At 30.4% G+C, this 15,211-nt stretch overlaps 1 protein-coding gene across 3 annotated transcripts in view; it reads left to right on the top strand.

Moving 5' to 3' along the window:
• The window catches only part of LOC134721769 (C-Maf-inducing protein-like), a 68,122-nt gene that overhangs the window by 37,624 nt on the left and 15,287 nt on the right, over positions 1-15,211 (top strand). For all 3 annotated transcript variants that reach the window (XM_063584975.1, XM_063584976.1, XM_063584977.1), the window contains exons 5-13: positions 2,861-2,950; positions 6,320-6,427; positions 8,370-8,450; positions 11,069-11,172; positions 11,855-11,956; positions 12,960-13,049; positions 13,379-13,444; positions 14,191-14,217; positions 14,900-15,056. In XM_063584975.1, the coding sequence (XP_063441045.1) occupies positions 2,861-2,950; positions 6,320-6,427; positions 8,370-8,450; positions 11,069-11,172; positions 11,855-11,956; positions 12,960-13,049; positions 13,379-13,444; positions 14,191-14,217; positions 14,900-15,056 (825 nt within the window). The remainder of the gene's footprint in view (positions 1-2,860; positions 2,951-6,319; positions 6,428-8,369; positions 8,451-11,068; positions 11,173-11,854; positions 11,957-12,959; positions 13,050-13,378; positions 13,445-14,190; positions 14,218-14,899; positions 15,057-15,211) is intronic.

A 15,211-nucleotide genomic window follows, 5' to 3' on the forward strand; every position in this document is an offset into this window, starting at 1 on the left:
AATCCTTCTTCAGTTATTTGTATTGTCTGATGGAAGGTTTATATATGTTATTAGGAGATGTAATTATGTTCAGAAAACAATTTTCATCAACTTAATAGCACTTAATGAGGTAGTGCTTTTCCTTGATGAATAGTAATAAGTGAAAATCTAAGTCTATACTTTGTCATCTGAAATGTTTTTGTTTTTAAAGGATACATGTATCTGCAAAAATGCCTAGTAAGGCATATATTTTTATAATTAAGCTAAGGACAGTATTCAAGAAGGAAAATTGGAAAATTATTGAAGGTAAAGGGAATCAAACAGGATTTATAATGCGTTGATATGGAATTAAAACTTGAGCTTGCATGAGACCTTATTCACAAGGAAGTGATATAACAACCAATCATATATAGTTAGCTGGTTTATAATCTCTGTGTCATGTTTTCTTCACAAGTTGCTGTGTCCATGTCACGCTATTTGGTACATTGTAACCTACATGGTAAAATGAAAATGTCATACCACATCTTCTTTTTCAAATGTGTTTGTCTTTTTTATTTTTAAGAATTAAGTACAGACGCACTGCCTGTAAATCTAATTATATTTCAATATGCGATCAATACATAGTCGTGGAGCTAGTCACGCAGGACCAGTTCATTAAACTGAGGATTTTTCAACCTTTGTATGTTTGGGTAGAAAACAGAAAAAATATTACTATCTTGACAGATGTGACAGATTTTTACAATTTGATAATCCCTTTTTAATTTGGCATTTGTTTTTTTTGGTTATTGAAGATGAATATGAGATTAAATGGTTAATGCCATCTAGTTGTGGCATTTGATGTGTTGTTGTCATGATATTGTTCCAATTAGATTAGTGCACACAGGGCAAAGAAAAATTAAAAGTATTAAGGTTCATCATAAGGAATTGAAAAATATGGCCGTGTTTACACCTCAAAAATTACTATGAGTACAGACAAACTGGAACATCCAGGAAAGTTTTAAGGCATGGCAGGAACTAGATATATAAAAGTTATATGAAGTCTACGTTTCAGAAAATTAAAAACTTACCTGCATTTTGATGTGCATTTTTTTCCAGTCTGCAAAAGATAGCAAAATAAACAAACACCCAAGTTTCATTTGATACGGTCCACTCAGCTACACTGTTAAATCACCTATTTTTTACAGGTGTCTATTGTCCATCTATTGTCCATTTAAATCAATACTACTCACAACATTTATTATATGAGGGGAGCTTCTCAATCGTTTTCACTACTTAGTTAATTTTTGCACCTTCTGCAGGAACGAAAAAAAATGGATAGCAAAATCTAGAAAAGTTTATAATTTTCTGAAACATAAAATGCATTTAAAATTTATATATCTAGTTCCTGCCATCCCTTAAAACTGTTGCAGGTGTATAGGTTAGTCTGTACTCAGAGTAAAATTTGTAGTGTAAATACGGCCATTTTAGCCAAAAGGTTATGATGAACCTTAATACATTACTAAAGATTTCCCAGTAGAAATGGTAAAAGTTTATTTTAGTACATATTGAAATGGAAGACATTGTACTGAATTTCAGTCGAATAAATCAGCATTTTGCATTTGTGCCTATCTGTATTTTGTGCCAATTTTTACATGTCTGCAAAATATTTTTTTTTATCATATAATGGTATGATGTCGTTGTTGTCCTCTGCTTTGACTATGCTGTCTTTGTCATCTGAAGACACATTTTGGTGTCTGGACAATAACTTTAGTTCACATAAATGGATCTCTTTGAAATTTGATAAGAAGGTTAAATACCACAAAAAGAAGGTTGGGATTGATTTTCTGGATGACGGTCCCAACCGTTTAAGAACCAAGGGCCCAAAACAAGCTTTTTTCTACGTTCAGGAAAATTACTTGTGTATAAGTATTTCAATTGCTCTGAAATTAATACCACAAGTAGAAATTTTGGATTCATTTTGGGGGTTATGGTGCCAACAGTTTAGGAATTAAGGGCTTAAAAGGGGCCAAAAACAAGCATCTTTGTAGTTTCTGGACAACAACTTGTGTGTGAGTGTTTGGATTTCTCTGAAATTGTACCACAAAGTTCCAAATCACAAAAGGAAGGCTTAAATTGAGTTTGGGGGTTATTGCCCCATTCATGCAGGAATTAGGGGCCAAAAAAGGGTTTAAAAGAAGCCTTTTTCTAGTTTTTAGACAATAACTTGTGTGTATGTAGATGGATTTCTCTTAAATTTTACTAAAAGCTCCATACTACAATGGAAAGTCTGGGATCGAGTTTAGGGGTAATTGCTCCAAAGGGGGATTCAAAAAGTTCCAATTTTTTTAAGGTGTTCAATTTTTTCCACAAAATCTTTCAAAAAAGGAAGAAGAAACTTTTAATTGCACAGTATTTCATAATAAATTTGTAAGATTTTGACATTTTTTTTTGTGTCAGAAACTTGTATTATATAAAATATTTGATCACAATTCAAATTCAGACTGTATCATATCTTGAATATTTTGTCCAAATTTTCCCCAACTGTTCAGGGTTCAAACTCTTAAACCTCTGTGCTCAGCTTAAAGTTGCATATTTCTTATGAATGGCATTACACAGCCACACTACCTTAGAATGCTCTGACTGAGGACAGAAGTTTGGATAGGGATTCAATTTTTTACCTGTTCTTTTCTCCAATATGCATAAAACATTTGGCTCAACTAAACAGTCATTCTATATACCGGTATACATATGTATCAGTAGAACAAAGTAGATAATGATATATTCTTTTAAATGTTGTGGTTTACAAACAGTTTAGAGTTTTTGCTATTTGATCAGTTTTGTTATGGTAGGAGTACAGAAGTATAATATCCATAACTTACAAATATTATATTTTTTCTTTCAGAATATGATTGATGTATCTCTAACTACAAATATACAGGATGCCAGTATCTACCAGTTTCCTTTAGATCTGGTCTCAGATTTGTTACAGCAGGTCAGTGTATGTACTGTATATAAATATGAGCCTGAATGAACTTCCTGAAACGTGAGACCAAACAATTATTTATCCAACCTTTTTTTATTGGTTTTAAATCAAGTAACCGATTTCCCAATGACAATGGAAGTTCCAAACACTTAATTGTTTTCAATCATCCTACTCAATTTGTTATTAATAATTCTACTATTGTTATTCCGTGAAGTTATACAATGTTAGCTCCGAGTCATTATCTCATTTTAATAATTCCCCTTTCAGCTATCTAAATTCGTAGGACTATTCTTACTTTCACTTTCTATTTCAACTTATGTCAGCCTTTTTGGTCACTTGGTACATGTAGTACGTGAAAGGTTAATGTTTTGATCTAGCTTACAGGTCAAATCATTTTTAAGACTTCCAAATTTATATTTACTGCTTTGTACTAAGCATAAAAAGTAGATGTGATATGATTGCCAATGAGACATATTCTCTTCACAAGAGACCAAAATGTCACAGAAGGTGCAGGATTGAGGAATAAAAGCAAACACTGCTTTCCTAATCTTTAGAATAATTTGTACATTTAAAGTGATATATATTCCTATAGACTCTTGCTTTGTGAGCTGGTATTTGAAAAAATAGAACTGAGAGTATTAATCTGGTTTGCAACAGGCTTACCATCGGACAAAAATATTCATTCATCCATTCATCTTTTATACTCTCACTTGGACTATTATGTCTATGGAATAGTTTCAATGTATGCAAAAAAAACCAACATCTTTAAGACAAGAAATAGATCAATGGAGCTCCATATCTTACAAATATGTTATATCTTTGAAGTATGAATGTTTGGCATGCAATTAAGCATTTTATTTAATTTATGAAATAGGATATTACATGCCATACAGAAAATAGCTTTGTTGATTGATTACAAAATGCACAGTGTGGGAAAAATTATGTAATTGCTGTTTATAATAGAATTACCCATCATCCTCAGATTTTATATCTGGACCGCCAAAAACTATCAAAAACGTAGTATGTTGTGAATCAAATGTAAATACATGTGGGAGATCCGTAGGCTCTTTGTTATTAGATGTTGGCAAAAGTTTAAAAAGCATGGTCATTATATAAATTGTAAAACATTTGTGTATCTATATGTTTATAATATATTGATCCCGGGGACACTAAATTCATAATTACAAAAAATATAGTATTTACCCTGAAATTATTGTATTGGCAGAACGTGATAATGCAAATTAAGTTCCTTCATTTTATACTTTCACCATATTACATGCAGGGTATGCATATAAAAAGTTGATTGATTTTTTGAAGGTTTTTGTTTGTATTAAAATTAAGATGGAACTGGAAGCTTATCTTCTAAAGTAATTTAATCTTTTATTTCATGAATAGAATATTGATTAAAAACTAGAAATAACTGGATTTGATTACTGTGAATGATTTCTGGTCACCTATAGTCTGATTGATAGACTGTAGACATGGTATAGAAGATCGTTTACTTCCCGGACTAAGGATAGCTAGGATATAAAAATAAGGCCTAGTAAGATTGCTATTGACACAAAGTACAAGGATGTAAGCAGCTATAGTCCACTTTATGGTTTTCAAAATGAGCATATGTTTAATGTTAGCTACAAAAGTTACAAACTGAAACAATTTAAACAAGCAAACCAATGGCCTAATTTATGTCAAAAACAAATATCACTTGTGCCAACCAATCAGCAACCACTGAATTACAGACAATAGTTGAAGATAACAATACAATTTAAAAAAAAAAACATGTTTGTGGATGCTTTTCATCCTCTTAACCAAGGGAAGTGGTGTAAAAGCACTGTGGAGGTAAAGCATGTTCACTCTTCTCAGATCTTCTTACCTTTTCATCATTTTGTTGTTCACTTTTTGGGGTTTGGTTCAGCCTGCTGACAGTTATTATAATTTTTGTTGTGGTTTGATCATGAATTCTATATGAATTGAGGAATTTATGTTTACAAAGTTAATTAAATAGTTTGAAACAACAATAGTTAATATGAAAATAAGAAGGTGTGGTATGACTGCTAATGATAAAACTTGCATTCATAAGCATAGTGAAATCACAGATGATATTCTAATCAGATTGACCATAATATACTTATAAATTTCACTTATAATTACTGAATGATGTAAAAGTTAGCATCCAAAGATCACTGACTGTATGGCTTTCAAGGATCAGCAAAACCCATACCTGCATAAAAAGGTAATAGGCCTTGACATTACAAATGTCAAACGAGAAAACTAATGGCCTGATTAATGTACAAAACAGTAAACAAAAATTTTTGATATTCAGCAAAACAACAAGCACTTAATTACAGGCTCCTAGCCTTACACAGGATCATATTAAACACCTATAGTTATTAAATGTGTAGTCAGTTTGTAATCCATATAAGGTCATGTGTTCTACAATAGATTGATAATTGACCCACTGTTATGTGATAAATAATTATATTATGTCATTGCTCATGGAAATTTGCCAGACATTTTTACTCAAAATTGACGTTTTTATTGCTAATATTTCATATTCATCTTAATGGATTTTTAATCAACGCTGACTGTATTAAAAAGTCTTTCCCCATAAGGTAATGTGTTTTGTATGGTTTAATGGCCAAAGCATGTAGCGTTTGCTGATAAATGATAACACCTCCAGGAAAAAAAGATTTATATTTTTAGTTTTATTTTATAAGTAAATTAAGGTGAGAAATTCCTTGCTTTGATTATTACCATTCTGTGACTCTAAGGACTGGTCGTCTTTGTTTTTCTAAATAATGACTAAGGTCTAGTTTTTTTTATGCCCCACCTATGATAGTAGAGGGGCATTATATTTTCTGGTCTGTGGGTCCGTCTCTTCATCTGTCTCTTTGTCCGTCCGTCTGTGTGTCCGTCTGTTCGTCCGTCTGTCTGTTTGTCCGTCAGTCTGTCAAGCTTCAGGTTAAAGTTTTTGGTCAAGGTAGTTTTTGATGAAGTTGAAGTCCAATCAACTTGAAACTTAGTACACATGTTTCCAATGATGTGATCTTTCTAATTGTAATGCTAAATTAAAGTTTTGACTCCAATTTCACGGTCCACTGAACATAGAAAATGATAATGCGAAGTTCAGGTTAAAGTTTTGGTGAAAGTTTTTGGTCAAGGTAATTTTTGATGAAGTTGAAGTCATATCAACTTGAAACTTAGTACACATGTTCCCTATGATACGATCTTTCTAATTTTAATTCCAAATTAAAGTTTTTACCCCAATTTCACAGTTCACTGATCACTGAACATTAAAAATGATAGAGTGAGTGGGGCATCTGTGTACTATGATCACATTTTTGTCTAACCTTACTTATCTTTGCCTTTATTTCACAGAATGCAGACTTCATCACAAGAGTTGCTCATGAAAACATTATTGTTGCCTTGGCACCATTACTGGAGAATAACCACCCAACACAGGAAATATGTGACTTCTTCAGTAAAGTAAGTATAGATGGTTGCCTGGGTGTTTATAATTGCTGATTCTAATATGACGTCCTTATTACGCTTTGTAAACAAACTAATGAGCACAAAAAATATGTTTGACACATGCGCACAAATTTACTGTTTATATTAAAGTTTCCATTGTTATCCTATAAAATATATACATTCAAGTAGCTTACATAAACTTTTATAATATATATTATATCGAACAACATATATTTCCCCATCTCATATTTTTTTAAACTTATCAAATATGAAATGTAATGTTCAGAGTCCTCGGGAAGGAAATGGGAACAGCTTAACATTTAAAAGTCAAGATTTTTTTACTCCTACTGCATTGTAATGGTTGTTAATTGAAGTTTTTGTAAGTCATCTATGAAAGAATAACTTATTGGTGGAGTCATGTTGATGTTTAACTTAGTATTGGAAAGTAATGCTGTTAAACTTGTTGGCAAAATTATAAAATTCAAAAGTGAAATTCTGTGAAATGTCACTAATGATCTTGGTGCAATCACACCATTTAAAAGCAGGACTTGATATGAATGAATACTTGCATTCAAAAGTTTTTCCTTTACTTGTTTGTTTCAAATTCGAATATTATCTCAATAAAATTGAGTTTGTGAGGAAGGTGTTGTTTCATTTTAGATTGTATTGCTATAATAGGGAATTTATGAGTTTTTAAATTTCAATATGGTGGCTAACTTCTTACAAGAAGCTACAACATGTCAATTGTGGAATTGATGACAAAAAATTTCAAATGGGTAAAAAGGTTTATTAAAAAAAATTATCATTTGGGTTGAAAATTATAAGGATTAAAGTTTTTTATGTGAAGACTTGTTCATTGACTCACAAACTTAATAGTACTTTTGCACTTTAATGACTCTAATGTGGTGCTGCTATAGCAGTTGCTTAAAATCTCTGACCAGTTGGAAAGTGTTCTTTCATGGAACAAATTGCAATGTTGTAAGAGCTATTGGTTGAGAGAATTCTCTATAGTCAAATCAAAGTAACAAAACGTTGTCTGAATATTATACATACATTGTTAACATAGATAGATATATATCACTGCAGGAACTATATTCATAACACTGCAGGAGGTATATTTATTTGTTAATGGGAATCTTCCTAAGTTAACTAAAATGTGTCAGAGATATAATTGTGTGATTGATACATCTCTTATTGTAAACTGTACTGTTAGAGAGAAAATAAAACATCTTTTTATCTTTAATCGTAAACTGCATTATTAGAGAAAATATCACATACATCTTTATCTCTTATTGTAAACTGCACTATTAGACAAGAGAAAATATCCATACATCTTTATTTTTTTAATCTTTTATTGTAAACTGAAACTAATGCAATATTGTTTTGTCTTTTATCGTAAATTTAAACTAATGCAATATTATTTTGATCTCAATTTTTGTAATCAATAAAAAAAACATGTGATTATTCTCTGAATTACCAATATATCATTGTGTGTCAGTGTAAATGGAAATGGTGCAGTTTACCAAAGCTGTTTTATGTCACTAGATCATAATACAAACAAATCTTATTAGGTTGACATTGTCTACAGTACATGTCTTTCAGACGTGAAAAGTCAATGACTGTTATTGGTAACGACCTCACAGATTTATATTACATCTGTGGAAAGTGCATTCTGGGAGAAAATGTAAAATAAAATTAGAGTTTGGTATTCTCAGTGAACTAATACTTGTACTTTTACCTCTTAAACAGATCCCACTCTATTTGGCCTTTGCTAATGATGACAAATACGTTTCTCTGATGCTCTATGGTTATTGTATACAAATAAATTATAATAAAAAAAGGTTTTATTTATATGGTAACTATTGTTAAACCACTGCATACAGTCTGGTATAAATAGAACATATAAATGCTTTTGATTGGTGAATTAATATAAAGATGACTTAACTTTTTATTTCAGCATTGTAAAAACAGTCCTAGATCCAGTATAGTGATAGAACTGTTCACACCAGTTGTTACAAGAATACTCAAACATAACACAGTAAGTTCATAATAACAATACACATTACACAAAGAATACTCAAACATAACACAGTAAGTTCATAATAACAATACACATTACACAAAGAATACTCTAACATAACACAGTAAGTCCATAATAACAATACACAGTACACAAAGAATACTCAAACATAACACAGTAAGTTCATTATAACAATACACATTACTCAAAGAATACTCTAACATAACACTGTAAGTTCATAATAACAATACAAAGTTCACAAAGAATACTCTAACATAACACAGTAATTTCATTATAACAATACACATTACTCAAAGAATACTCTAACATAACACTGTAAGTTCATAATAACAATACAAAGTTCACAAAGAATACTCTAACATAACACAGTAATTTCATTATAACAATACACATTACTCAAAGAATACTCTAACATAACACAGTAAGTCCATAATAACAATACAAAGTTCACAAAGAATACTCTAACATAACACAGTAAGTTCATTATAACAATACACATTACTCAAAGAATACTCTAGCATAACACTGTAAGTTCATAATAACAATACAAAGTTCTCAAAGAATACTCTAACATAACACAGTAAGTTCATTATAACAATACACATTACTCAAAGAATACTCTAACATAACACAGTAAGTCCATAATAACAATACAAAGTTCACAAAGAATACTCTAACATAACACAGTAAGTTCATTATAACAATACACATTACTCAAAGAATACTCTAACATAACACTGTAAGTTCATAATAACAATACAAAGTTCACAAAGAATACTCTAACATAACACAGTAAGTTCATTATAACAATACACATTACTCAAAGAATACTCTAACATAACACAGTAAGTCCATAATAACAATACAAAGTTCACAAAGAATACTCTAACATAACACAGTTAGTTCATTATAACAATACACATTACTCAAAGAATACTCTAACATAACACAGTAAGTCCATAATAACAATACAAAGTTCACAAAGAATACTCTAACATAACACAGTAAGTTCATTATAACAATACACGTTACTCAAAGAATACTCTAACATAACACTGTAAGTTCATAATAACAATACAAAGTTCACAAAGAATACTCTAACATAACACAGTAAGTTCATTATAACAATACACATTACTCAAAGAATACTCTAACATAACACAGTAAGTCCATAATAACAATACAAAGTTCACAAAGAATACTCTAACATAACACAGTAAGTTCATTATAACAATACACATTACACAAAGAATACTCTAACATAACACTGTAAGTTCATAATAACAATACAAAGTTCACAAAGAATACTCTAACATAACACAGTAAGTTCATTATAACAATACACATTACACAAAGAATACTCAAACCTAACACAGTAAGTTCATACGATACTCATTTCACAAAGATAGAACTGTTCACACCAGTAGTTACAAGAATACTCAAACACAACACAGTTAGTTCATAATAACAAGTTTATACTAATAATACATAGTACACAATAAGTTCTTACTAACAGTATACATTAAGTTCATGCAAGTAATAGACAGTAAGTTCATACTAGCAATACACAATACATAATCGGTTCATACTAATACTACACAAAAAGTTCATACTAATAATACACAAGCAGTTCATACTAACACTATACAATAAATTCTGTTCATACTAACAGTACACAGTAACTTCATACTTACACTACATGATACGTTCATACTACTTATTACCTAGTTCACAAAGAATACTCAAACATAACACAGTAAGTTCATACTAGCAATACACAGTACACAAAGAATACTCTAACATAACAAAGTAAGTTCATACTAGCAATACACAGTACACAAAGAATACTCTAACATAACAAAGTAAGTGCATACCAACATAACAAAGTAAGTTTATACCAACATAACACAGTAGGTTCATACCAACAATACACAGTACACAATCAGTTCATAATATCAGTACACAGTTAGTTTATACCAACAATATATAGTACACAATAAGTTCATACTAAAAGTAATCATTTTAAAAGTTCATACTAGCAATACACAGTACACAATCAGTTCAAACATACTATAATATCATACAAAATTTTCATTTTGGGTGAAAACACAATAGATCACAACAAAGAATGCAGATTTTATAACCCAATGAAAAAGCACGATAATTTTCATTACTCAGATTAGTAGGTCTAATGCAAATAGTTCATGTACCAGATAAAAATCTAAATTGATATGGTAACTCATAGAATCATTATTGGAAATATTGTGTATTTTATGAGACTTACTACACAACAAAACACAATTGGAAATGTATGTGTTAGTCTGGGTGACTTTTTATTATGATCATTAACAGACATAAAGTTAGCCTAATTATCACATTTATATATCTATATACTAAAGTTAATTGACAGCATCAAGTAAAGCATTTAGAAAGTGATAGAAAACAAGATATACATCAAATAAAAAGATAGACTAAAATACCATAAACATTTCTATTTTCACAACACTAATTATATTATTATTTTATTATTAATTTGTATCAGTAATTAACATCAATAAAGATATGAGTGGAATATTATATTTATATTTAATTGTCTAAATTCTTTGTTTTGTCAGGATTTTGGAAAGTTTCCAAGAATGAGGGGCTTTGTGCAAGAATACATTTTGGCATTGAATTGTCAAAATGATGGTTTCAATGTGGTGCAGAATTTTATAAGATGGTAAGATATTATAAAGATAAAAGTTAAGCTGGAGTTCATAAGATTTCTGTTTTGATATCTGACTTGTTAACTGAAGAAGACTGTACTTTGACCTTTAATGGTTTACTTTTATAAATTGTGACTTAGAAGGAGAGTTGTCTTGTTGGCACTCATACCACATCTTCTTATATCTATCAATCAAAATAGTATGAAAAGACAACTCCATTATGTCATTTATGTATACAGTTACTTCGGATACATGGTGGGTATTGTTTTAAATTGATTTGTATCTGTATATCGCTTTCTAGTCAGTTTGAAATAGAATGCACATTATTATCACATTCAAAATAGAGGTCAACTGCTTTGAATCAATTCTATTCTTTTTAAATGACTGGTCCTAAAGATTGATCCATGCTGCTATACTAACACTAGATATACATAAGTTTACTGTGCATTCATTAGAACTTGTGGGTATAATTGAACCTGGTGGGTATAAATGAACCTTGAATTTAAAAGATCAATGCAGTGAAATAATTCTACATGCTTGTATGCAGAATTCAGCAAAATCATATAATCTAATAGTCTAGAAAATAAAAATATTACTACAATCTGTGAACATTGAAACCCAAAGAAAACAAAGAATCTCAAGTGAATGATTTCCTGCTAAGTGTAACCATTGCGTACATATTTCCATATTTTACAGCATGCATGGTCCAGCATTAGTATGTCCACATCCAAGAGTGTTACCTAATCTGGTTGCTGTATGCCTGGCAGCTGTTTACAGTTCATTTGAGGACAAGAAATTGTAGGTTTTATACACTAATCTATACATTATACTCTTTGGTTTACATTAATGTAACAAATGCATCTTAATTGGATGGAATTTCAAAAAAAAAATGAGGAAGAACTACACATTTTATTAAAATTCTTTAAAAAACTTATTTTCCAAGTACTATTTGTTAGTATTTGGGATATTATCTGAACATTATAAGAAGTTAATCTAATGATCCATTTATAGTAAATTATGTTTACATGATTGTAGTAATAGCAATGTTAGAATATAGGCATCTAAATCTCTAAATTTACAACCAACTTTTCATCAATGTGAGTACTGAAAACACTTCCATGGTACAAAATACATATAATTTAACTGACGATAAAATCTTACAGATATAAGTAATTATCTGCAACTTCTACATTTTCTGTTTGATTCTATTGCCATATATATATTTTAAAGTTCACGCACAGGACATGATACAAAAACATATTGATGTCCCATTATAAGGGAGCAACTTCCTGCTTTTCCTGTCCATTCACATCAATTTATTAATGAAATGCACACAACTTCATTCATACAAATACAAACATGTTTTGTACGGAAAGAATAAATCTAAAATATTTATAACATGCATTGGTGAATCCAGGGGTGGGGTGGGGTGGGGGTGTTCCTGGGGTTGAAACGCCTCCTTTTTTGGGACGATCAATGCATTTGAATGGGAGCATATAGTTGAAACCCCCTTTTTAAAATGGCTGGATCCGCCCCTGACATGTTACTTTATATTCTACTGTAAAACATATACTAAGATGAAAAAATCAAAGATAACCGCATTAGATTTTTTTGTACAGACTTAATCACTAGCTAGCTTGATATTCTTGGTGGTGAAGTTAATATAAAAAAAAATACAATTACTCTAAATACATATCAAGCAGACAAAAAATTGATAAGTCTTGATAAATGTCATCAAATGTAAAAAATAAAAGTTGAATTACTCTTGCCTATGTAACATGTTGATTTATGTGTATTTCAGAGCCATGCAGAATAATACACTTATTCAATCATTTGACCAGCAGGAATGGGAAAAAAGACTGAGACTATATGTAGGAATGTTGACAACAATGTAAGATTATACACTTATTTCATGATATTATTTTGTACCACTTTAAGGGTATTATATTTTGTGATCTGGTCCGAGACCACAATTATTTTGTAGTGCATTTCTTTTACAAGATAAACGAAATTAAAAAAATCCCACCTGTACTTTCTCAAGTCAACTGAACATAGAAAATGATAGTTTAAGTGAGGTATCAGTGTATTGGGGAAAAGTTCTTGTTTATACATATCTCAAGTACTAGTACAAATATAATGAAATAGATTTCAAAAGGTAATTTTTTTTACAGGTACATATATGTACTTAAAGATAAGTGAATGTTTGTTTTTGTTTTTCAGGTCAACGTTTGAAGACTGGAGACACATACTTGGAAGTTTACTTCAACCCATTCCATTTCCAAATGAGTAAGTTAATTATTGAATTCAAATTAAATAATAGGTTATTGTTCATTTACGTGTTAATTGATAGTGTCCAGTTTTAATGACACAAGCAAAAACTTTTGTCATCTTTCACCATTAAAGTCCATGTTATATTTCTTGATAGAAAATCAATCTGTGACACAAAATTAGAACATATTGTGCTTTTATTGCTGTTTTTCATCTCAGAGTCACAGTGAGGCCTTCAACATGGAGCAAAAAAACCCTCTCACTTCACTGCACATTTCAGACAGCCTCTAGTACAGGCTTGAATCGAGTTCTCTGCAAAATTAATTTGGATAGAGTTTGTAAGACGAAACTTCATCTAATTGGGCCCTGTAAAAAAAATAACATATATAGTGAAAGTAGTACATATTTAAAACACAACAGTTCCTACACACAGGTGGAAATCTTAATCTTTGATAACTATGTAGCATATTTAGTAATTAAGGTATCAGATGAAAGGTGAAGGACTGATGATCCTTGTAAAATACACAATTTATTTGTTGACAACGTCACATTTTGTAAATTTGAAATTCCCTCAAAACTGCATGACAGTTTTCATCCTATAGATATACTTAGACTGAACAGGTATATTACTGTATTGCTGGCTTTATCAAAGTGATATTTTAAACAGTTGTTGTAGATCTCTTGTGTACATGTCATTAGTTATGCTTAGAAATTTGTACTTAATACTGAAATGTGTAAAATTTGTAATTTTTTTTCCTTTACAGTGCTATTGTGGATGAAACCTTCACATCGTAAGTAATCTATGTACATAAGTATAGTGGTATATATTCATAACTACATTGTATACGAATCTGAAATTAAAATACATTTATTCTAAACACAGACTTTATTTTTTGATTGACGCAATGTAAAATTTGAACAGAAAATGACAGACAGCTTAGTAGTCTTGGGGGAATTATTGGTTGAAAAATGGATGGCGTATGATAAACCAATATTGATCTAGGGAATCAAATGAACAGATGAAATATTATATTGTGGTCATAAAATACTTGCATATTTTAATTTGATAGTTATATAAAAGCCTCAAATTAGTCAGACAAAAAATTGTAACAATTATAGAATATGTTACCAGCTGGTTTACAAGCACGGTCTTATTATATCATTGGAAAATTATGGATAAAAAAATATTTATATTTTTATTTTGGAAGATTTTACTTTTTATAACTCTTCAGGGGAGAATATGAATAAAAGGACATAGGGTGTATTTGTCATGTAGGCAGCAACTAAATGCCATCCCCCAAAAAAACATGAGAAATCAAGAGTTCAACAAACAACATTTGGTTCTAAAAAAACAGACAAGATTTCATATAATATGGCATTGCTTAGACAAAGTCCCTTAGTACCTTCAATAATTTGTTAATTGTCCATTTCTATTGATAAACAGTGTAACAATCGAAATATATATAATTTCAGAAAAATGAAAGATGTGATGCATAACATAGCCTCCGATTCACATTGTGATGTACACTCTACGATTCTGGGAATACGCGAAGGAAAAGAGGGCTGGTTCCACCTTTATATACCTGGTAGTATTGGCTGTGATGATGAGGGTGAACTCTGGGGAGTTATGGTAGGTTATTAATGTCCACTGGTTATTTTATATAACTATGCCAATGAGAGAAACTAGTAGTAAATTCCACCTTTTCATACCTTGTCGCAAATTCTATGGTTATGAAAGTAGGAAATCAGAGATAGGAAATGGACTGGTTCCATCTTTATACATGT

This window comes from Mytilus trossulus, chromosome 6 (assembly GCF_036588685.1).
Source record: "Mytilus trossulus isolate FHL-02 chromosome 6, PNRI_Mtr1.1.1.hap1, whole genome shotgun sequence".
Taxonomy (NCBI): Eukaryota; Metazoa; Mollusca; class Bivalvia; order Mytilida; family Mytilidae; genus Mytilus; species Mytilus trossulus.